At 42.3% G+C, this 24,380-nt stretch overlaps 2 protein-coding genes across 9 annotated transcripts in view; one reads left to right on the top strand and one right to left on the bottom strand.

Annotated features, from left to right (window-relative positions):
- Positions 1-14,620, bottom strand: part of PPME1 (protein phosphatase methylesterase 1) — a 33,158-nt gene extending 18,538 nt beyond the window's left edge. The window contains exons 1-2 of one of the 2 annotated variants that reach the window (XR_008577904.1): positions 14,403-14,599; positions 189-282 (exon numbers count right to left, since the gene is read on the bottom strand). Coding sequence is in view for 1 of the 2 variants with exons in the window: in XM_054832318.1 (XP_054688293.1) it covers positions 189-282; positions 14,403-14,500 (192 nt within the window). In the remaining variant the exon portion in view is untranslated. Of the gene's footprint in view, positions 1-188; positions 283-14,402 lie in introns of both variants that reach the window. The other variant, XM_054832318.1, reaches the window with a different exon arrangement.
- Positions 14,621-14,799: 179 nt separating this feature from the next.
- The window catches only part of C2CD3 (C2 domain containing 3 centriole elongation regulator), a 52,836-nt gene continuing 43,255 nt past the window's right edge, over positions 14,800-24,380 (top strand). For 6 of the 7 annotated variants that reach the window (XR_008578264.1, XM_054835226.1, XM_054835235.1 and 3 more), the window contains exons 1-11: positions 14,800-14,924; positions 15,055-15,318; positions 16,014-16,171; positions 16,722-16,921; positions 17,362-17,579; positions 18,449-18,581; positions 19,709-19,837; positions 20,991-21,138; positions 21,540-21,700; positions 22,820-23,035; positions 23,507-23,619. Coding sequence is in view for 6 of the 7 variants with exons in the window: in XM_054835226.1 (XP_054691201.1) it covers positions 14,864-14,924; positions 15,055-15,318; positions 16,014-16,171; positions 16,722-16,921; positions 17,362-17,579; positions 18,449-18,581; positions 19,709-19,837; positions 20,991-21,138; positions 21,540-21,700; positions 22,820-23,035; positions 23,507-23,619 (1,801 nt within the window). In the remaining variant the exon portion in view is untranslated. The remainder of the gene's footprint in view (positions 14,925-15,054; positions 15,319-16,013; positions 16,172-16,721; positions 16,922-17,361; positions 17,580-18,448; positions 18,582-19,708; positions 19,838-20,990; positions 21,139-21,539; positions 21,701-22,819; positions 23,036-23,506; positions 23,620-24,380) is intronic. The other variant, XM_054835243.1, reaches the window with a different exon arrangement.

The following is a 24,380-nucleotide window of genomic DNA, read 5'->3' as shown; positions in this document are numbered from 1 at the left end:
ACATCTTAACTGTCAGCTTAGAAGCGATAGCTCTAGTTACTGATATTGATCCCTACAAAATTAAAAAATGAAGATGAGAACAAATACATGAAAAAGATTAAGAGAATCCCAATAAACTCAATGATAAACTTAAACATGATAATTACCCAGTTACTGAGAAGAAGAAAAATTCAAGACAAAAAGGATATATCCTTGCCAGTCTCATTTTCTACCACAACATCCTCCATAGATTCAAAGTACTGGTTCCAAAGCACTGGTGAAAAATCACGCTTTCTTCCAGGGCTGCAAGACACCAAAAAAAAAAAGAAAAAAGAATCAGTAAGAGTTATTTTTAAAATCTTTCATTTAAATTGGCATACAGGCGGCATTACATACATTGAAGAGAACACGCTGGTGTTACACAACAGTTTAGGATTGGAAGCAAACAATGCTTTAGTGAAATTCCCTTCCAACTACAATATTAGTAATTTTATGGTCAGTAAGGAAATCCTCCCCCTTTTTGTCCCCCCCCCAAATTGTTGCTTCTATTGAGGAGATCACAAAGATGCACATGAAAACTAGTGGAGACACAGAGAGAAGAGTATTTTCCTCGTAAAGCGATACCAAGGAAGACGGAACAATGGTGATTTAGACTAGAGAGACCTAAACCAAAGGAAAAAGAAAAAGAACAGGGCACATAGTGACACTGTCCCAGGACAATCTCCCAGTTTGCAATGATACACAGATCAGGCGCTTCCAAAGTCAAAAGTCCTTAGATTCACAGAATCCCAGACTGGTGGGGGCTGGAAGGGGCCTCTCGAGATCACCCAGTCCAACCCCCTGCCAAAGCAGGATCACCCAGAGCAGGTTGCACAGGATGGCGTCCAGGCGGGTTTGGAATCTCTCCAGAGAAGGAGACTCCACAACCTCTCTGGGCAGCCTGTCCCAGGGCTCGGTCACCCGCAGAGGGAAGAAGTTTTTCCTCATGCTCAGGTGGAACTTCCTGTGTTCCAGTTGGTGCCCGTTGCCCCTTGTCCTGTCGCTGGGCACCACTGAGAAGAGTCTGGCCCCTTCCTCTTGACACCCACCCTTTAGATATTGATAAGTGTTGATCAGATCCCCTCTCAGCCTTCTCTTCTCCAGGCTAAACAGCCCCAGCTCTCTCAGCCTTTCCTCACACCAGAGATGCTCCAGGCCCCTCCTCATCCTCGCAGCCCTCCGCTGGACTCTCCCCAGTACTTCCCTGTCTGTCTGGAACTGGGGAGCCCAGACCTGGACACAGAACTCCAGCTGTGGCCTCACCAGGGCAGAGCAGAGCAGAGGGGGAGGAGAACCTCCCTCGACCTGTTGGCCACGCTCTTCTCCATGCACCCCAGGACACCATTGGCCTTCTTGGCCACGAGGGCACGCTGCTGGTCATGGAGAGCTGCTTGTCCACCAGCACTCCCAGGTCCTTCTCCGCAGCGCTGCTTCCCAGCAGGTCACCCCCTGCCCTGTACTGGTGCTGGGGTTATTCCTCCCTGGGTGCAGGACCCTACCCTTGCCCTTGTTGAATTTCAGTTGGTTCCTCCCCACCCAACTCTCCAGCCTGTCCAGGTCTCGCTGAATGGCAGCGCAGCCTCCTGGTGTGTTGGCCACTCCTCCCAGTTCTGTATCAAATAGTTTTGTATTTAATGGTCTTGCTCTAGCCTTAAAGCAAGCCTTATGCTGACGTGACTGGGAGCACTCCAGTGCCTGGAACAGAGGAAGCCATCCTAAATTTATGACTCAGCCCATGAATCATAATTAAAACAAGAATATGTCCCTCTTAGAAGTCACCTTGACACCATAGCATTAAAAAGCAGAGTGTCAGCTATTTACTGAAGGTTACTATTTGTCATGAGATTACAGCTTTCCTAGAAATCTCCTCTAATTTTTGGAAGAAATCTCATTCAAACAGAAAGTCAATCTGTCCCGAAGGCTGAGGGGCTGGTAAAAAAAACTGTGAAGAGAATTGAGCAGTGTGGTATATAGAAGAAACTTAGAAACACCGTTGGGAGTAGAATAAATAAAATCCACCAGGTTTAAATTAACAGCAGCAAGTTTTAATTACACCTCAAGTTTCCTGGAATTTATTGCAACGGTTAAAACTTTAACGTATTTGTAAACAGATCTAGTATTTAGATATTGCATGGTAGGCAACATCAGGACTGACAGAAAAGAACAAGACCAAATTTAATTCAGCATATGCTTCCATACATATCCTGCCTCAGTTAAGTACAAGGACCATGAGAACAGCATTGCAATGAAGGCCAATAAACACTCCTCAAGCTGCTTTCCTCTGTTCTTAAAACAACCGTCTGCAATTCTGAGAATATCCTATAATAAAAACATTTTGTTAGGAAAGATGCTATCCAGTCCAGTGACACAAATAAAAGTAGTGAGTCCAAAAGGCTGAAGTTATTTAAATAAATTAATTTTTAAACAAGTAGGATTTTTAAAAACTGTATTTTAAATTAATGATCATAACCACAAGACTGTGTAACATGGATGCTGGTAAACTACTTCCATGGGAGGAACGGCTTTCAGGGTCCGGTTTGCTCCAGGCTTTGCACTTATTCCCTGTAATTCCTTTAGAAATCATAATCTGCCCGTACAGAAACACTGTTTCATCACCATCAAAATAACCCCCAACAACCCAATCTGGCCAAACGCACCCCACTCACTGGAGACTTCTGGATGCCCAATTCTATCCATCACACATTAGGGAGCTAGTGCCCAGAAGCAAGATTTCTTTTTCTATCACATCGTTTGCCAAATACTGATGAATAAGCACCGAACAGGCAAGAAAATCTCAACGGTGGACACTGGGGGAAGAGAAGGTGCTTTGGAGATTGACCGAAACCACTGTGTTAAAAGAGGACTCGGTGTGTTGAGACTTGGACATCAGTGCTACCTGTCGACTGCTTCGTGCTAGTAACTACTTCTACCTGAAGAGGTTTCCTCCTTTTGTATAAAGCTGGCATCTTCCTACCAGTGCTCCACAGGGAGTAATACCCAAACTGAGGCAGTAAAACAAAGCCCGATTTTCCCAGTAACACATTTTCAAAGGGTGAATCACAGTCATTATTCACCATAAGCAATGAGACTCGTCTCCTCTTTATAATAAGGCTAATTTCCGCCGCAGTTTGTTGACAGGTAGGTACGTCGCAAAGCACTGCAACAAATTATGCTTTAAATTAGCTGCTCCTGTAGTACTAATGTCAGGTCATATCCAGCACCTTAGGGAACGCAATTCCCCTAAATTACTGGGTAAATGCAGAAGACCTGTTCTGCGGAAATCGTATAAACCAGGACTCTCAAAGGTGCCCAGTCAACAACCCAATTTATTTTTTGCTTCCATCCAAAGGTGCAGCTGTGCCCTCTCCTTGCAGCCCCATTACTAACAAAAGGCTCCACAATCAAAATTTTCCTGATGACTCAGTTGATGCAAAATCTGTTTCTCAGGCTGACAGTCACTCAGTAAGGCTAAAAGAGTAGTGCTTAATTTTGGCAGTGACATAATTAGGCTAGATTCGAGCCCAGTATACAGGATGAGTAACAGCGCACCATTTTAACAGGCTTTTTGTACTTCAAGTCTTCTGGGGGAGGCAATCAGCGCAGAATATTAAAATCAAGCATGGGTGTGGGGGGGTGAAAGACCTTCACAGAAGGAAAAATCTCCTCTGTTGAAGGAAGTTTCTGCTGAATTCTTGGCTTCCTAAAGAAAGGAACAGACAAAGGAGCTTTTCAATTTTGTAGAAACAAAACTCCTATTCCCCCTGATATTTCTAGAATATGAAACATAAGACAACCACCCCCTGAAAGGTCCAAATTCACTTCTGTGGGTTTCCAGACTTCAGTATTGCTCTTGTCAAATTTCAATTAAATAAAATGAGATGTCACACACCTACGTAAATCCAGGAAATATTAATCTTTTTTTACAGCCTCAGCTTAATCTCATTCTCTGACTAAAGAAAAAAAAATATTGCATTCAAACCTTAGCCTTTCAAAGAATGCTGTAGATCAGGAAGAACAGAGCAATATAATATCAAGATGACAAGTTGTCATAATATTGGGAAGAACCAAGCACAGCTGCATAGGTGTCCAAGTATCCAAGGAAGGGAGACAACACTTGCTGCGACACCGATACATCATCCTGCTAGGAAAAAAATAAACACAAAAATTCCCAGTGCAGGTCAAGATTACAAAAAAAAAAAAAAAACAACTAATGCTGAATTTCATAAGCAGGAATTTGGTATGAAATACAGAAAACGCATATTATTGATAAGAGCTTCAAGCCACCTGACTTACAATTGGTTTGTCTTCTAGGACCACAAGAATCGGTATGATGAGAGACAGCAAAGATCCATCCGGCTCTGCAACTTGTCACCAAGAGATGCCAGAACAGCAACTGCTCTGGAAAGGGTTAAGTAGGGAATAGGATATGACCTCCAAATTTTCACTATTAGCAGGACGGGGATCTCCAGAGGCTGCATCCTCAGCACTGCATTAAAGGGAGGGCAGTTTCCATTAGCTCGTCACATAAAATACAAGTCACTTCCAGCCAGAGCTGCTTCCACAACATCTGTGACAACAGTGCCACGATTTAATTAGGCTTTGAGCAAAAAGGATTACTTCTGTTTGCTTTTAAACCCACACTGTAATAACATTTGCCAGTTCTCCTCTACCAATATTAATGACCGTATACACCTCTATCATATTTCCCTTGCCTGGGCCATGTATTTTTCAAACTGAGAATCCTAATCTATTGATCATCTCCTTGCTTGGAAGCCATCCCAGCCCTGATCACACTCTCTCTCCATACCATTTCTGGTTCTTTCTGGAGATGGAGAGAACTGCCTACAGCTCGGATGATTTCCCTTCTCCAGTCTTTGAACAGGTAGGATGTGCAGTTAGCGACAATAAATTTGATCACCCTTTTAAAATGAAGCATTTCAGCGCAGTCAGACTTTTTCATAGCGTGTTACGGCTGGTTTTAGGTTTGATCGTCCTGAGTAATTCCAGGTGATTAGCAAATATTGTCATCTGCCTGTCTACATAATCCATAAATCCGGCAAGCAGCAGGAACTCCCTGGAAACTCCTCCTTTATTGTGAGACCAGAAAGTTTGTAAGTGAACTCTCTGAGCCATAAGAGAGGCAAAATATAGGGAAATCTGGAGCAAGTTGTTGATTAATATCATGCCAGATGAAGAGTTTTGACAAATTAATCCGCTTTTGTGAAAGCAGGGTTACAGTACGGACAGCCATTATCACACAAGGCAAGGGAACACAGTAGCCTGTTGACTAGTGCAAGGATATTAAAGCCACATTGTGTAGGAGAGGTATGGAATCACATGACTCACCAGTAGCACAAGTTTGGGATATTTAGAATCAAAATTAATCATAACAAAAAGCAAGAAATGAACTTCTCACAGCTGCACACCAATGCCAGGAGCCCAAACTGCAACAACGTGAAGTAGCTTGAGCTGTCACTGACGACATCTGGCTCAGGATCTGTCACAAATGGCAAAACCCATGTCAGAGTTTCTACCACTAAGTGCAGATTTTTAAGCATTCAAGACTGCCAGAGGGAACATTAAGCGCAACACTAACCAAAATCAGCTACCGATAGCCAAGCCATGCAGCAAGCGTTCATTAATCCTGCATGGACAAGAGCCGGTATAGAGGAACTCGACGTCGTTCCTCTTGACAGATGAAGAACAGATCTCAAAACTAACAAAGTGAAGTCACGTACCCAGGCACAAGGCAAAGAAACTGCATTAACAGGATGGAGCATGCGGTCCTGTGAAGCACAGTCTCCGAAAAGCCAGTGGTTTGTCGTCTGACTGCATACACCAAAGCAAGAGCACGGCGACCCCGGTCATGACATGATTCTCAGGCACCTAAGGACGATCTCAACTTGGAGCACAGAGTGTATGACTACTGCACAAGGCACTGGTGCCACCATGTCTGGAATACCATACCTGCAGCTGGATCAATAGTTTAAGGATATAACTTAAGAAGGTTTTCCAGTCTTAATTATTCTTTGAACAGGGGATATAAGGAGAAGCTTTACAGAGCCCAATCTGGTTAAACACAATGCCAGGACTGATGTGGGGCGAGGTGGTGGAGGAGGAATAACAGAGTAAGCTAAGTTCACTTCATCTCAATTGCTCAGATTGAAGGGGATTTTTAGCTCATTTTCTCAAATGTATGTCTTCATGAGATCAGGTAACACAGAGAATTTGCTAGGTTGACCTGTTGCAGCTCTTTCTCCTGGAACTAGCAGACAAATGGAAAAGACAACCCTCCGGTTACTGAGAGCACTGATACACAGTCGCTATGACGCAGAATAAACTTGTGAGGCTAGTGTAGACGACATCTCCTTCCTTCCCAGTTCTTCCAGATTGAACCACTCCCTGTGAACACAACTAGCTGAAAACAAAAATGGTTTTCACAGAATCACAGAATGGTTTGGGTTGGAAGGGACCTTTAAAGATCATCTAGTTCCAACCCTCTGCCGCAGGTAGGGGCACCTTTCACTAGACCAGGTTGCTCAAAGCCCTGTCTGACCTGGCCTTGAACATTTCCAATGCTGGGGCAGCCACAACTGCTCTGATCTTTCCCAGATCTGTTCCCTACCTGGCTAACCGCGAGGCCACCCCAGCACAATCAAGAAGATGAAGATGAGTAGCAGGACATTAGGAGACACTGTTCCTTTCAGTAGCAGCACAAACCCACGCAGGGTTGGCCCGATCACATTGCCATAGTCTGAATTTGTGAAGCAACTATTAACTGAAATGGTTAAACTTTGCTCAGTTTCACAAAAGCTGTCCATAATTCCTAAGCAAAAGTAAGATTACATTGGTCAACTTTCCACTTTGCTTGGGGAAAACCTGAATGGGAAATAAAAACAACCACAACCACCCAACAAGGGCACAATCAAAAGACGAGTATTTTTGTATCTTCTTCCAACGTAATTTCTCACAGCAGAGGTCCAACACAAAGAGTACTGCTAAAATTTTCATGCAAGAGGCAGGCAGATGCTAATACCAAGCCAGAGCCATGGAGAATATCTCATGGATTGCAAGAGGAACCCATGAAATCAGAGCCGAGCCCTTCCCTAGGAACTTGCCACACTGTTTGATTTAGTTGCATTAGTGAATGATTTAAATTCAGCTTAACCCCTCCAGAGAAAAATGTTAGTAGTTGTATGTCATATATGAAATATCTGGGAACAAAATCTACCAGAACTCCTACGTTTGTAGAGGAATTGGAGCAGAAAGTGAAGAGGAGCTGGGAATTAAAAACTATTGTCACCTCCAATGAGAATACGTGGAAAACGTAATTTAAAGCAAAATACTTGCCTCCAAACAATGCTGAAGAAACATAAATGACCTCTCATTTAATAGTGAGCCCTGAAAAGGGCAGAATAAACATGTATTTTTCCACGAAACACCTGGTGGCCGCAGGAAGCTGGGCAGTGGCTGATTCCAGAGAAACATTTCTCTAAAGAAAAGAATTAGTATCTTTGATTTGTTATTTTTCCTAAAGCTTCTTTTTTTAGTGCTACATCAACACACATTCAAAATTAGAAGCAAGCCCAATAAACAGCAGCTGTGATTTTGTACCTTCCTATGCTGAAGCAGTACTTTGCTGACCAAATATTTAAACTGACAGAACTAATTACTGCTTTGTAAAGTATCCGGCAGACCAAACCAGAACTGGATCCAACATAATAACTTTTCTAGAATGATCCTTAAACTCCAAGCCAGCCAGCCAGCATATTAAACTGGAATCACAAAACAAATTCCGGGCACCTTCTACAGCTAGTTTTACCCTATTGTGCAGTTTGTCCTCTTCATCACGTACTGAAAATGTGCACATACTGCAAACAATCCCGGAGCAACAGGAGCCCACGGCGCTCAAAAAATCTCTTGCCAATTTTTAAGTTCTTCCCCCCGCCCCGCCGACCCCAGGTATTTTCCTGAAAAGGGGGGGGGGGGGGAAATTGTACCAAGCAGGGAGAAGCATTTTTAGAAATTACTTTTTTTTTTTTTTGCTGAGAGTCCATATTTAAAACTACTAAAGCAATTATAGAACATCATGTGCATGAATACTCAGTTTTTGCATCATATTTGAAACTGACCAAAGCAAATCCAACTTAATCTATATGTAAGAACTGCCATGGATGACAAGTTGTATTTTAAAATTCTAAAAATTGACAAGGAGAGTGTTTTAAAGATGCTGAATACATAAAATGTTCCTTTATGAAAAAAGCTTTGGGGAAAAAATGGATTAAAATGCAATAAATTAGTTGAAGTTGTCATGATTGAATTACACAGATCTGATCCAATCAAGCCCATCGAGATATTTAAAAGATCTTGGGAGATCGTATATAATTTTTATTCCCATATTGGAAAAGAACAGCAAATTGTCTTTCATTTTCAAATCTGGATCCTTAACTCTGAATAAACTAGTTCTGTAAGCAAACTAGTGAAAAACTCAAGACACAAAATAATAACGGCAAATGCATCAGCTGCTACAGCTGTCAGGAGCTGCTGCTGTGGATCTCGGTCCTTTTCCTTCACCAGTTATGTGACAAACTCCATTATTTGATTTCCCCAAAGAACTCTGACCATAAAGTTAGATTTTATTTCCATTTCAACCCAGTGATTCGAACGCATCACTTTCAATAGGCAGGCAATTTCAAACACAACCTTAGATGAATTTGCTCCTTAAAATAAACGGACACTGAAAAACAAACTTCAAGGTCCTCTCAGTGGTGTGATTTTCTCGAAGAGAGGCACCATCTTCCTTAAATACAGGCTACGCAAGCAAAGCTGGGTATTGCTGGCACACACACATGTGTCTGTGGACGGGAGGGGGCTGTAATTTGGAGGAAGCCAGGTAGCAGAAATCAATGCGACGTGCTGTGAAACACGATGAAATTCTAAGCGTGCATCCTGTGCTGCCGCAAAAGCCAGTCAAAACTACGTTGCAGCAGCCATTTTAACTATTCAGTGGTTTTGCTTAAAAATTAATATCCATGTTCCACACAATCAACATCCCTACCGTTTGCATTTTCACACGTGTCATTACTTTGATATACAAGTGGAAGCGTGGAAGAGGCTGCGGCTGGAAGCAGAGCTACGATTCAGAGTGACGGAGCTGAGCTCTCGGCCCCCTGCGACAGTCCCGCGGGCACAGCACAGCTATTCGCTTTGGACACTTTGACCTCTCGAATGAGACCCTCCAATAAAGAGACATAAGGAAGCCATTGTGCTGGAAAATGGCAAAAAAGAATTAAAAAAGGAAAAAAAAAAAAGTCTGTTTTCACCTATTTGAATGCAGTAATAGGTGACATTTTATTACAAACTACTGAAACATGGATTAACCTTTTAACAGTGTATTAACCAAAATTAAGTCTTACATCTTTTTGGTAAGTAGTCCTCAGTATAAATGGCAAAAGCTTCTTTGCAAAACAAATAATCTCAGTCTAAGTTTGAAAACGATGTTTTGAAGAATGCATCCTACCCCGTTAGTTCACCTTTCTAGTCAAAGATGACTGAAGCTCGAGAAATCTCAGTGCTGCAGTAAATTATTTTTCTATTTTCCTACAGCAATATCGCTTGCTCCACCCTCTGCTTTCAACCACATCATACAGTCACATTAAGATGGTCTGAATGGTTGATAAAAAAAGAATAAAAAAGAGAGTACCCAACACTCTATCAGAGGATCGGTGCATACGAAGCAAAGCATTTAGCCATGGAAAATTCAGCTTGCCAGCGCTGTTGGATATGAAGTTTAAACCCATTTTAATGGCCCTGCTTCCAATTCAAGAAATTCAAAGTGCAGAGATAAAATAGATTTATAAACACAAGATGCTTAATGCAGCTAACAAATGTTTCTCTAAGTTTAATTATTTTTGTTCCCCATAAAAATTTGAATTTTAAAGGACTATTTCAGTATGGCCTTGTACATTTGCCAGCACCGTAAGTCGCACTCTCATTTTTCTCTGTATAATTAATCACATTCTCTTTCAGAGGCCTGACTATGGAATCTTGCACTGCATCCTGCTATAGCTAAACCTCAGTTAAGCCCAGGTAGAAATATTTTACACGAACGGAGACAAGATGCAAGCAGTTACATAGCAGAACTGTAGCCCACAACCTGAATGGGGGGCAGAGTCGTACCACCAAAAAAAACCACAACCCAGTTCTGCCGAGATGTATCAATGAAATTATCATCTACAAATGTAGATGAAATAATTTTTCCAATTCACAGGTGTGTGAAAACCTCTGTTGAAGTTCCGCGTCCAGTTTTGGGTACTGCTGTCCAAAAATGAAAATACAGCTTAAGATGAGGAGAGATCAGAGATCTTGGGAGGAAGGAAAAAAGGTTAAAGGAACAAAGTATTGAGTCCACGGACTGATCAGGTCCAGAAGCAAAGGTCTAGATGATGCTGACACCCAGCCACCCTCTTCTTCTGCGAGCTTCATCAGCAACCGGAGATGAGTAAATGACACAACCACACAAAATTGACAAACAGTTCCATGCAGTTCTGGCATTCGAAAGCATTGACTAAAAATGTGACCCACAGTGCCCACTGCCCCACTAAAACCAGCATCCAGTACCCACACTCCATCTTCAAACCGATGTTGGAGCTCTCTGACGCATGGCCCTACCCACCCTATTTAAAAAGCCACCTCACCACCTTGCCAGATCTGCCTTCCATAAAATATGTCTACAGCACGACAGCTTCACCTCATCATTACTTGTACTTTGCTGCCTCCGTATTCCACTTGCCTCCTTTTTACATTTAAGTCGCAAGTATCTCCAGATGATGCTGTTCTCGTGTCAGACGTGCAGTGCCTCACGCGACAGGAACATCACCCATAAAGGGATTTACTTGATGTCAGAGCAGTAAACCAAAAATACAACTGCGCCGTTCAACTACAACGCGACTATGAACTATTCCCTGCTGCTTCCAAGGGGAAGGACAGGAGAATTCTTGATCCTTAACCGGATTTCAAATTAGTGCTTTCAGAAAGTAATTGAAAGGGGAAAGAAAAGAAAAAAAAAAAAGAAAAAAATGTTTATAGCATTATAGAACAATAGAAAACAAAATTCCCTTCATAATCATTTCCCTAACAGAGAACATTCAAAAACCCTCTGAAGATCGGCAAGATAGGAAGCATTACATAAATTACTATATGGGATTGCTACTAACGAGCACTGCACGAGCGTAAATGTTGTCAAACTGCAAAAATACCCCACAGACGTACATCATAAAAACCCTTTAAAAATCCCTGGAAATGCTCAATTGTAATTTGTTTGTTTACCTGCGATGAGCAAGTGAAGCAACAAATATCACGGGGGTTTTGTTAGCACCTCATTAAGTTAGTAACTTAATGGCCTTTACTTTTGGTTATTTTTCTAATAAAAATTATCATGAGGATGGATTTCCAGAAATGACAACACCGATGTGGAAAATATATCCCGCAGCACAGCATCATTTTACAAGAACATAGCCAAGGAGAGGCACACATCAGCTCCTTTAGCTTACCGACGCTGAGGTCTCGCAGCAGAACCATCACCCTATGTTGCAGGAAATTAATTTTTGACTTTTTATTGAACACAGAGACACCTGCCTTCAGGAAACATCTGACAGAAGTTGACACCAACAGCAAGATAAGCCGCAAACTGATTTTCATCCTAAGGCCACCTGAACACTGATGTTGGAAGTTTTTATATTTATTATTACAGTAGGAATACCGAACTGAACAAGCAATGTGTCCTGGTGTTTGTTTACAGCACCATCGATGTATATATTGCTGTATGGAAAGAATTAGACGGGGTGCTGACAAAGTTTACAATGCATGAAACAAGTATAAAGTACATTGAAAATTACACAAAATAACCGCAGGGCATAAGTGAAACAGCATAAAACAAGACTAAGAAATAAAAACTTTATTTCTTCACCTAAAACAGAAAAATTGTGTTTGGCAGACTTTGTACAGTGTAAGGGTTTGCTTGGTTAACTCTGTTCTGAACAGAGTCAGCATAATTAAATTATATCTTTAACATTATATCTGGCCTTATATGTACCACGTAACCTTCAGCACACTCCTGTGAAATACAAGACTCTCCACAACACAAACGGATGAACTAGTGGTTTAGTGACTCGCTCGTAACCCCACAGATGTTCTACACAACATCGGGAAACCAAGCCCCCGAATCCCAACTCTCAATATCACATTATCAAGAGATACAGGACAGCAGTTCTGAGAAAGAGCAATCCCCTCTGAAAGTCATTCAAAACTGATTATTTCTAATTTCTATGCCTTCTTCTACACCAGTAGAAATTAATCCTTAAATACAACTTTTTTGCTTAACCTCAAAGCCATGCCATCAAACACCTACATGAAGCTTAGCTTAGAAATCATTCATATTAAGAGAAATAAGTATTTGATGAAGATTTGTTAGTACTAGTTGACATACTAACTACATCTATTTGGATAGACATAATACAATTGAATATAAAGAATAAGATTTTTAAATAAATGTTTTCACATTATGCTTTAAAGGAGAGGAGAAATAGCCCTCTCCCATCCACAAATACCTAAACAGTTTATTTCAGTCACAGTGGAGTAGCTGTCTTTTTCATTATTTCTTTTAGTTATTTGATTTCATGCGTCAAGGCAAAGGAGATTTCCTGCAGGAATTGTAGGATATTTTTATCCTCCAAATAGAGCACTTCATATCATTCAGGGATCGTGCAGCACACACCTGAACCTCGCAGAGGCTAGCTCTCGCACGGAAGCTGGCACTCCTCCGAAGGATCGATCCCTGGTGTTTATCACAATCCAGCCCTCAGATTTTGTACTTTTAACAACCACATATGTATGAGAAGTCATACAGCCCTGAAAATGCATTTTCTCCAGATTTAATAAGACATCCATGTTTCTATCATTCTGCTCAAATCCACACTCTTTGCACAGGGCTGCCAAACTCTTCTGTTAAGCATCCTGAGACCACATCTCTCCTGAGCCCAAGTCCCCGTGCTTACTGCCAACTTCCTTTGCTCCACTCTGCAACTATAACTTCCCTCCCTACAATCTAGCCATAACCCTGCTGCAAGATCACCTTGCTCTCCTTTTACCATAACTAGGTACCTGCTTTGAAAGCAAGCTTCTCCCTCACACCTTTGGAGGTGAAATTACTAAATTCCCTTCAAAGCCATCCCATTTGCAGCCCATTTTTTTCCTCTGACTCACGGCTAAAGAATAAAGCTTTTGCCAAGGTTGTTCTTGTCCAGTCAGTCCTTTATAGTTGCCATCCACACAGCTAAACACTGGTCAATCTTCTCTCACAGTTTCCAAAACATGTTCTCATTCCTGCTTCAAGGATCTGACATCTGTACTGGACCATCCCAGGTTTTCCATCATCTGAAGCAGGGACTTGAGTCACTTGGCAGAGCTCACCTAGTATACAGCTTCACACAAGTGTCTGCTGCTGAGAAATAACATTTAAATATACCTCTCTCCCCCAACCACACTTTCACCGACTTTGAGGTGCCACCTAGATAAATCACAACACATTAGACCCTCCCTTCAAACCCAGATGGCAAAAAGACTCAGAGAAAAGGGTTGCTGAAGAACAATCCCAGCACTGAGAAAACTCTTTGTGCAGTAACACCTTTGCCTGCCTCCTTGCCAGGGAGAGGCGGCTGGAGAAGCGCCATCCAGATGCTGCTCTCTTGGGGCACTGGTGAGCAATCCAAGCCCAAGGGCTTGATGGTCTCTCACATCGTGTCCCCGTCCAGGGAGACCCACCATCTCCATTGGGCTGCCACCCCCCGCACAAAGATCCCCTCACCCTACCCCCCCCCCCCAACAAATAGCACCTGCTCTTCTCCCTTTCCCAACTCCCCCAGGAATAAGCACTCCCCCACGAAGTTCCCTCTCCCACAGCACCCCCAAATACCCCAGCGACAAGTAACCCATCCCCAAAAGTACATCCCCACCTCCACCCAGGACAGAGCACCCACAGGGCACCCCAACCCGCCCACACAAGGGTGGCCCCTCTCCCCTCTGCTGCCATCTTTCCAGCAAAGAGGACCTCCTGTTCCTAAACCCCTCACATTAACTAACACCCCCTTCCTCCACACCCCCCAATAACGAGCACCCCCTCCTCCAGACCCCCCAATAGCGAGCACCCTCTCCCTCCAGACCCTCCCCAATAAGGAGGCACCCCCATAACTGCAAGCGAGATCCCCAGGCCCACAACGAGCATCCCTCACCCCCCCCAGCACCGAGCATCCCTCCCCCACCGCTGTGAGCTTCTTTCCCCTCCCCCCCCCAGTCCCCTCAGCCGCCCCCACCCCTCCCCCACCTACCCCATGCGCATCTTAGAGCCGGACTGGCCGCCGCCACCGGGCAAAGGGGGCCGCGGCGGGAGGCGACCCAGGTGCAGCTGCTTCTCCAGGGCCGACATGACGACGAATGAGGCACCAACGCACAAGGACACACCGCGAACCCCCCAAACCGGCCCCGCCGAGCGCCTCGGCCGCCGCCGCCAACCCCCGCTATGCACCGCCCCACCGGAAGCGGCCTTTCCCCACAGCGCCGCCGCGCGGCACCACGGGAAGCGCAGTCCACCGCCCCGCCGCGGGCACCCGTAGCGCGCTCCCGTGGCCTTCTGGGAAATGTAGTCCGCGTCTCCCTGGGGTGCTGTGGGATCGCGGTGCATGATGGGAGGTGTAGTCCCGGAAGTGCGGCTCGGCGCCCCCTGGGGGTGCGTCCCGCTCCCGCCGAGGCGGCGGTTGCCGGGCGGCGGCGCGGCCTGAGGCGAGGCGGGATGCGGCAGAAGAGGCCGAGGGCGATCGCTCCGGCGGCGGGGGGCTCCCGGCGGAGGGGAGGTGGGCCGCTCCCGGGCGGGAAAGAAGGGTTGCAGGGTGGGATGGGGAGCGGCGGCGGCGGCGACGGTTAGGAGCGCACCTCAGCCCGTGACCCATGTCGTGCCGGGCCGCTGATCGCTCGTCCTCACAGGTACCGGCGACATCCCCGCTTCCACCAGCCTGCCGCCGCTAGTGGAGGGTCCGCTGCGCTGCTTCCTCCGCTGTACCGTCTCCCGAGTCCTCTGGACGGTCCCCAAGCCGCCCGCCGCCGCCCTCGTCCGCCTGAGGTGGTGGGGAGAAACCTCCGACGGCACCGTCTTCCAACCCGCCTCCCGGCCGGGGCAACCGGCGGGCAGAACCACCGCCCGCTACGCTGTCCGCTGTGGGCCCAGGCAGTTCGCTGCCTACCTGACAGGTAGAGCCGCTTCGCCCTGGTCAGGCAGGTCAGGGCCGGAGCTACGGGGAGACCCTCAAAGACCGAGGAGTTATTTACCCGCCAAGAAACCCCGGTCCTGTTTTCACTGAGGGGTTTTTAGGTAGTTTCGATGATTTGGGAGGCTTTTTGATCTCAGCCTGGAATTGGTGACATTAGTCTGTCTTGTAGTCAGGTTTAGCGCTCGGGTCTGCAAACTCTTGAAGTCTCCTGTAGTCCCCGTAGTGTCAAGATCAGATGATTTTTAGTATTATGCATGTCATACTAAATAGTCATTTAGTGTTCTAAGGGCGTGAAAAATAAAAATAGATGAGCTTGTAGTGTTATTAAGGTACTTAATTTAGCATCCACAGCTTCTCAGGGCAACCTATGTCAGTGTTTCACCACTCATTATGAATAATGTCTTCCTTATGTTTAATCTAAAGCTACCCTCTTTCAGTTTAAACCCATTACCCCTTGTCTTATCATAAATAGCCCTTTTGTGCTAATCTTGTACTTATTTATCATAATTTATTATCAATCTAACTTTTTACCTGTTGCCTCATTATCATAATTTCCTGATATGACATTATGTTAACCTCTAGCATCTCTGCCATTTTCACAAAAAATGTTTTAATTGTGTTTAACTGTGACCATGTTGTGTGAGGCTGAAATGAAGCTGTTCCTAATTTTCACAGATATGGGTGTGCTTGTCCTGGAGATAATAACCAAACCTGACCATCTTCCAATTGGCAGAGTGCAAATCACCAAACTCTCCGGGCTCTCTCCCAGCCATCCGATCGATGGGTTTTTCACTATAGTTTCACCAACCTCTGATAAACTGGGAGAGCTGCAGGTAGTCCTTACGTCTTTGTTCTTTATTATAAATTGTATTGCTGTAACACTGACTGGAGCAGTTCACAAATGCCTTGGACAGAACTAAGGTAGCAAATGAAGAATGAATACTGAGGGTGTTGACTCTGTTTTGTTTAGAAGGATGTGTGGCATTGGTAGTTCAACTTGATAAATTAGTCTCTATGCTGAAAGGGAGTTTTAACAGCAGATTTAAAAATGGATACTCAGTTCTAACACTTCTCCAGAGCCTCACTGCGCTGAAATTGTAGACGATTTTGAAATCTGGAGTGAAGAAGGTGGTGTTCTGTTTTGCAGCCCTGGCTCTGGACAATTTATGCTGAAAGATAGTTGCCTGTGATTTGAAAACATGGAATGTGAAATAAGTAGTTGTAAATATGTCAGAGTTCTATGATGTTACGTAACTGCATGATATAAATATTACTTTGTATAGAAAAACAACAGTTTTCCATAGCATGATGAGTAAAGTTGAATAGAGTATTGTGTTGCACTTCATTAAGAAAACAACGAAATTTTCGCGTGCTGTCTTTCAGGTCTCACTAGTTCTAGAACCTCTGCCAGAATTGTATGACACCAGCAGCTCTATCCCAACCACAGATGCAAGTTTAGATGTCGCTCCTGCTCAGGGAAGCAGCAAGCCCCAGTTTCTTACTCCATCACAGCAATCCAAGCAAACATGGGTGACTATTACTGACCAAGAGTCTGTTAACAATAGCAGAGACACAACTCCCAGGTATCTTTTTTCCCCCATGACAAAATTCTGGTTTATTTTGCAGTTCACATACTTTTTTTTTTTTTTTTAAGTAATAGCTATGCATTTGTGAGTTATGGAATACTAGATCTTTTTGAGTGTGCATTTTATATGAAATTCAGCATTTCAGGGCTTACACGTACAGTTTCTCATCTGATGTAAATTTGCACCCTGCATTGACTTAGTTCAAGCTATGCTGGTTGAGACCAGAGGTGCCACAAATCTTTTACTTACAGCTTGAGCTGGTCTCTCTGATGGTATAAGTGGAAGATGAGGAGTCATTAAGATAATGTGTCGCGTTTCTTTTTGGAGCATGTACTGAAGAGGCAGCAGCTGCAGTGCTAGGGACCATTTGAAGAGGTTTGAATCCCTTTACCGATCCACTTTAGCTGCTATTGAAATAATGTTTTGTTTTTCAATAGAGGAAAGGACTATTTGCTCTTTCAAGAGAACTCTGAAAACATAAAGGACACTTTTTCTGCTTCTCATCACCGTCTGATTTTACCAGATGAATGTTTGAAAGTGAATCCTTCAAATCACCGAGTGTCATTTCCCACCAGCACTGATCCTGAAGCACCTGCTAGAACAAACACGCGGGTGCTCTCTTTGCATAACCCAGCTACAAAAGACCTGCTTTCGGGTTTGTATACAATTTGGCATCATCTTTTAGATTTCACAATAAATAGTTCTTGATACTATTTGAAGTGTCTATCTAGAGATAAAGACTTAAGGAAAAATGATACTTTGCATGCTCTCGCTGTATTATTTCAAACAAAATGATAACAAAAAGGCCTTTAATTAAAAACTATTGATTTAGTCTTGTTGGAAGGTGGCTTGAATATCCAGATCAGGTAAAACGTGCTGCCTTATCACTATGCCTGAGCTCTGATCTGGAGGGATTAAAGAAAAGGAAGTTCGGCTTCACAGACTGTTTAATCCTTGCCACATCCTCCAAGATGTCCATCGAAGGTGCCGCTCACCTTCAGGTAGCTCTTGGGAGGGTTTCTATGCCATCGGCATTTTCAGATGGAAAATAATTTCCATCATCTGACCGTTAGCATCCCTTTTAGATCACAGCCATCCTGCACTGGATTCAAATGAGCATCAAAGTAGGGCACATTTCCATATTTGAGGGGGTTTTTGTACCTACAGAGAAGACCTAAAATTGGACTGCTGTTGAGACATCCTAAGGTGACAAGCTACTCTTCCATAAATTAATCTTGCTGCGTATCTTAATAATGCCCCTCTAATGCCTGACTCGACGTGTGCAGATGAGTTATTTGTACAGCTCTGAGCGGGAGACTGATAGAGGATTACTCTCGCTCACTCCCAGCTGTGCTATCTGTTTTATAGTGTATAGCACGCACTTAATCTCCAGTATGTCAAGCTCTCTTTGTAACAGCCGAAGACAGAAATTTCTTGACTGTAGCTGGCACATTTATTGTGTTTACACATTGCTTTTAAATTGCATTTGAATGCTGAGATTTAATCCTTCTGCTTATTTCTCAGCTCTTCTGGATCAAGGCAATAAACTCCGCGATGCCATGGTTATTTCTGCAATGAAGTCTAGCCCGGACATGGAGATTGAACTGAATGAAGTGTCTCCTTTTATAGAGAGAGACGATTTCAAAGCAACAACAAGGTGAGCTTGGAAAAGGGGGAAGTGAGATTAAGTTCCAAACCATAAATTTTGAGGCCTTGTCAGGAAAACTTTAAATACTGAGGTTCATGTGATGTATTTTAGGATTCTCATTCAGATGGGAAATGACTTGTGAATAAAAGCCTGAATTTTGTGAATTGATTTTAATCATCATGTAGTAAGCCTTGATTTAAGTCATTGATTTTAATTTTGTTTCACAGTATATTTGTATTTAGTACAGTTATTTGATAAGAAAATATTAAATGTTGATAAGGAATAAGAGTAATGTAAAGAACACAGCAAATTGAATGGTACTTCATCACAGAGAACGGATTTTCAAAGGAATGTAAGTAATTAGTGACGTAAATTGAGTACTTGTGTGCATTCTAGTTTGCATCTCTTGGTGCCAAAATACCCATTTGCATCTAAAACTGTTCTCAGAATTAGTAGTCATTATCTTCTACCATATGATCTTTCTTAGCAGATTGAGAAAAAAAAAGGTTTTTTGCCTTTTCGACTTCTAACTCCAACTGTGTCTAGTACTAGGCTTAGTAAATGCTCTCAATTCAGTGAAATTAAAATTTAGAAGTGCTAGGACAAATGCACGTTTTTTACAGGAGAAACTTCAATTCCTTGTGTTTGGAAAATGCCTTTTGTTCCCCTATAAATCAGAAAATATTGTTTTTGACAGCCAGTGATGCTGTTGCAAACACAATTTAAATGATTTCTGCTCAAACTATTCCAATTTGTTTAAAAGTAGGTGATTTTGGACATCATTTATAAACATCTGGCTTGCTTTCTCAGGTCCTCTCTCTTCTTGTTTGCAGCAGCTGTGCTTAAACTGCAAGACTGGGCCAACCTTTACTGTTGGACTTGATGATCTTAAAGTTCTTTTCTCACCTAAAATTCTTCTATGATTCTATGACATTGCAAAGTAAAAGACTTTGGATGTGACTTGCAGCAGACTGCAGGGCTGCAGAAAGTTTTTGTGTATCTAGAGATTAAATTACAAACTGGAGAAGGCTGTACATAACCTTTGATATTTATCCTTGATGGATTAATCTTGAACGTACCTTAATATCTTTATTTTTCCTTTTACTGCTCCCTGTGCTGCAATCACTGTTATCCAGGAGCCCAAAAGGCTTGAGGTCAAATTTTGTGCCCGCTCCTGAAGATCCCCAGCTCTTCGCATCTGAAGTTGCAGGTCAGCAATTTGACCTAAACTCTGAAGAGAGAGCAATACAGTTATTATTGGGCAGGTGAGCGTAATGCACTGGGGGTTACTGCGAAAGTGTCTTTATTTGAGCGCTTGATGCTGAAAAATGCCTCTTGACTCTTCAAGTTCTCCCCGTTTCTGGAAATGCAACCAGTGAATCATATGTGCAAGTGATGGAGGTCCCTTGATGTCAAAATCATGTCAGAAAGATTAACCACAATCTTTGATAATACTGAAATTATTTAAATAGTTGTAACTGTTGTGCCCTAAAATGTTAAGTCCATAGAACAAACACAATGTTTCTCTGAAGAACTTGCAGCCTGTAAATGAAAAACAGAGAGAACCAATAGTTATTTTTAATCTTTCTGCAAATATTAAACAGACATTTTTGTCTCATTTTGTGAGGAGTAATAAGAGTATAAATGATGCTTAGGATGTCTTTATCCAAATTGGGGATATGAAACATAACAGCTTCTGTGTCAGATACAGTTCAAAATTTCAGTTCACTGATTTTTTCCCTGTGGTTTTTCACTGGATGACACTGAAGTGTTTTGTTTTGAACTCACAGCACAGCTAGAAAACCCTTAAACCAACCAAAATCCAACTTGCTCCAACCATGTTCTAAAGAAACTTGTATTTACCTGCTCAGATATAGCTTGTCTTTATTTTTTTATTAAACTGTCTGTACGTATTACTGGTATTTTAAAGCATTCCAAAAGTTATAAAGTAATAATGGATAAAAATTATAAATAGATATTAATAGGTGTATTTTAAGATGAAAGTCATCAAGCACTGGAATGGATTGCCCAAAAAGGTTGTGTAATCTCCAGTTTTGGAGATAATTCAGAATCCAACCAGACAATTTTTTTATTTGCATCCTCTACCTTTGAGCAGGGGTTGGACTAGATGATCCCCAGAGATCCCTTCCAACCTCAACTGTTCTGCCATTCCATGGATATATCTTCCCATGCGCTTTTTTCACATTGGGTCCAGAGATGTTATCACAAGATAACCGCTCAGCTTGGGTCACAGACATGTATTAGGTTGGGCATGGCGCTATTTCAGCACAGTTTGGCTGTATCCGGAGTCAGTATAGCACAAATCCAGTAGAGAATAGACGGTATTGTCAAAATTCATAAGACATTGACTGCAGAACTTGCAACACCAAGTTATGTTTCTTTCTGTTGTATCCACAGTGCTGATTTATCATCTCCCGCGCGTTTCTGGGATCGGACAAATTCCCTTTTGGATTCTCTCTCTCTCGGGAGTGAGGTGTATGACAGTGAACTCAATGATCCCCATTATGACCAGAGTCTGCTAGAGAGTCTTTTTTACACGGATCCTGTAAGTGGAGAGCACAAGGAAGGTGTTAATATGTAGTCCCTAAGGTGAAGAAAATCAGAAGCCTGCATCAAAAAAGGCTACAAATTTCAGTATTTGTAAGGCTCAATAAACTTTAAGTATCATGCAGAAGCTTGCAAGAACGTTGCTTAAAATTAATGTTGTTAAAAGAATACTATTAAGACTACAAAGTCAAGCAGTGAGTTTGGAAATTGCTAGGACGGAGGCTGTCCATGAAGACTTTTTTTTTTAAACCTCTGAAAAAATATGCTACAATTTGAATTGTCTCAAATTATGCGATCTGCAAGTTGTTTTTCTTTTTTCTTTCTGTATCATGACCATGATGTATCTTTCTTGACAATGATAGTTAACTTCTTATTTTATATGCATTATTTCTGTTTCAGAAATCTGATTCCAGTTTAAGTGATTTCCTCAGTGATGATGATGTTAACCCCTCCAAAAAAGTAACCAAGACAGAAACTCCCAAGAAAGCTGATCCAGTGAATCCACAGAAGGATTCTAATGCCTTTGATCGGGATCAGAAGGTGACAGAAATTAAACCCAGGTAAATAGTTGCATTAGTGACTTGTTTGGCAGCCTCTTGCTCATTGTAAGTCAGTATTAGCAAGACTCGCACTGTTATTGTGCTCTGTCATTGTCACGCAATTCACTGAATAACCATTTTGGTGGGGAGTTTTCGTAGGGTCTCTGCGAATGATGGAGGAACTGCTGTATGTTGTTAAAGAAACTATTGAGATGCAATTAGTTAAAATCACGGGTTTGCCAAAAATGCAATAAGCCTAGTAATAATATTTTTGAACTGTGGAAGCAGAAATGGTAAGGCCTGAGCAGGCCTCTCGACTAAACTCTCGCCCTATCTCCTGAAACAATAATCACTGTGCAACCTAAATGCTAAATTAATCCCTGTGCTGAAAAAAAACCCATACTCCAGACCAGCTTTGTGCAGTTCTGTGTATGTAACAGATATGAAATAACCTGCATCCTATTATCTGTCTTTGTACAATGTCTCTTAAGTGTATAAAATTCATATTCCCTTTTTCCCATGACAGAACCAGTAAAACAGTGTCCCTATAAATTCAGTTATCAAGCTTTACTTGTACAATGCCAGTTAGTATTAAGGTTTTATGATTTTTTTTTCTCTAATTCAGCTCCAAACAATTATTTCTGAAACTTTTCTTACAAATACTGCTATTTTTACATTCAGGTAAAATTCATATCTCCAGAGGTGCCAACACAAAACCATTTACAAGTCAAGCCTTACAAATAGAGTGCAAGTGAGATTTTAAATTATGACAGAAGTCCTGTTGCTGTTCCTCTGCAGCAGTGACTTGACAGATAACTGTATCTTTTCCCTTTTTTGCATACGACATTAAACGAAACTTTTCTTTTTTAAGAGTTAGACTGCATAAGCTTTTTTCAAAACTCCAACAATGTAGAACATTGTTGCTTTTTTTTCCCCCCAGTTACGTACACTAAATATTGTATATTGTAAGATTTGCATTACAGAGACCACCAAATTTGTTGTAAAAAATACGTTTTAAATGTGCATTTTAATGAACCGTGAGCAGTTTTTAAATAATATCCCACCAAACTACAATTTTTCCTTCACGGGATTTTGTTAATATTGTTTGTGTAGTCCTGATTCTCAGTTTTATCCCTTCAGCTGCTCTCCTACTAGACCGCTTGCTCCTCCACAAGATCACACAGAAGAAACTCACGTCACATCCTTGAGCGCAGACAGGTTGGCATTGCTGGAGCAAATCCACCTAGCCAGAGTCATCATTGAAAGCTTGAAAATCTCTCCGGAGAGCATCCAGATTACACCAAAAAAGAAAGGCGTAGTGGGGAAGCCTCCAAGGCCTGCATCAGTTAATAAATGGTAAGGAGGATTGTTTCTCACCAGTTTGTTACTTCTGCCTTCGAGGTAGATTTCTCTGAGGTTTGTTGTGTAGTCCATTTTACAGGAGCTCTCCAGGCTTCTGAGGTCTTCTCATTTCTCTGCTCCTCTCAGGAAATTATATACCGTAGACTTCTGAAAGTTAGAGATGTGAATAATTCATCCTGGTGCGGGCTCACTTCAGGCTGTGCTTTTTCTGGGATTTTGGGGAGGTACAAATATGCTTTGTGTGTGACAGTATGTTGAAAACAAAAGGGTTGGGGTTTTTTTGAGGAGAATCTGACATATACGTAATCTGTTGAAGGAATTCCTCAAATAGGTAGTTCAATTATTCTAAAAAAATAGAGTAACTTAATAAATTGTGAATATGAAACTTGCCTGCTATGTTCAGTTTCATTATGTACATTAGATTTTTGATGGATTGTGATCATCCATTCACTTTTTTATTCATAGTACCTTCTTTGTTGAGTACCACTTTCCTGTGGGAGCCTCCAAGGATGAAAAAGGACAGGTCTCCATAACAACAGAAGTAATTCGTATAGCTTCAAGTAAAATCACCGATGATGGTAAGAGCATTATTTTTCACCCTTGTATTGAGTTTTGTTGACTCCTTCATCTCTTAGAAATTATTTAATAACATTTTCTATGTATTTTCTTGGCTGCCTGAAAAATACAGTCTTGTTATGATTAGTGACATCTCTGCCAACAGACTTGCTGTGCTGCAGGCAGTGGAGTGCTCCTCTCGGGGAGGAGGAAGCCGAGAGATTATGATATTTTTTTTTGCTTCCAAGAAGCAGTCATACTGGGATTTTCACATTTCTTTTCTTAGGGACAGGTCAGTAAGCCCATTCCTTCATTTCAACATAAACCCAGTATCGTTTCTGCAATAGAGTGAATATTATAAAGTACTTTGAGAAATATCAGAGATGCTTATATCTCAAATAAATACCTAATTTTTCCAGATGCTGAAGCACATTACTCAGAGAGGTTTCTGGGTCCGAGAAATCCTGACAAGTCCTGTGCTTAAATCAGTAGACATTAATCTCTTTACTGAGAGTCACCGGTGTTTGTATCCCTGCAAACAATTTTTGTTATGTTTCTGTCCTCAGTCAGTGGAGAATGCTGTATGAGCAAGATCCTCTCTGCCCAGTTGCCCCAGAAACTGGAATTCCAGGGTGACTTTCAGATGCCTCTCCCATGTGGTCACTCGCTGGCTTTGTGTCTTTCTGGGTGGTACTTGAGAGTTCTGGGGCAGGAAAACCTGAGTTCTCTTGTGTATTCTCCATTTGTATCTAGAGAAAACATCGAATTCTTCTGAACCTGGGCT

Source organism: Grus americana, chromosome 1 (genome assembly GCF_028858705.1).
Source record: "Grus americana isolate bGruAme1 chromosome 1, bGruAme1.mat, whole genome shotgun sequence".
Classification (NCBI taxonomy): Eukaryota; Metazoa; Chordata; class Aves; order Gruiformes; family Gruidae; genus Grus; species Grus americana.
The sequence above is the reverse complement of the archived record's forward strand: the minus strand, read 5'-3'. Positions and strand labels throughout refer to the sequence as shown.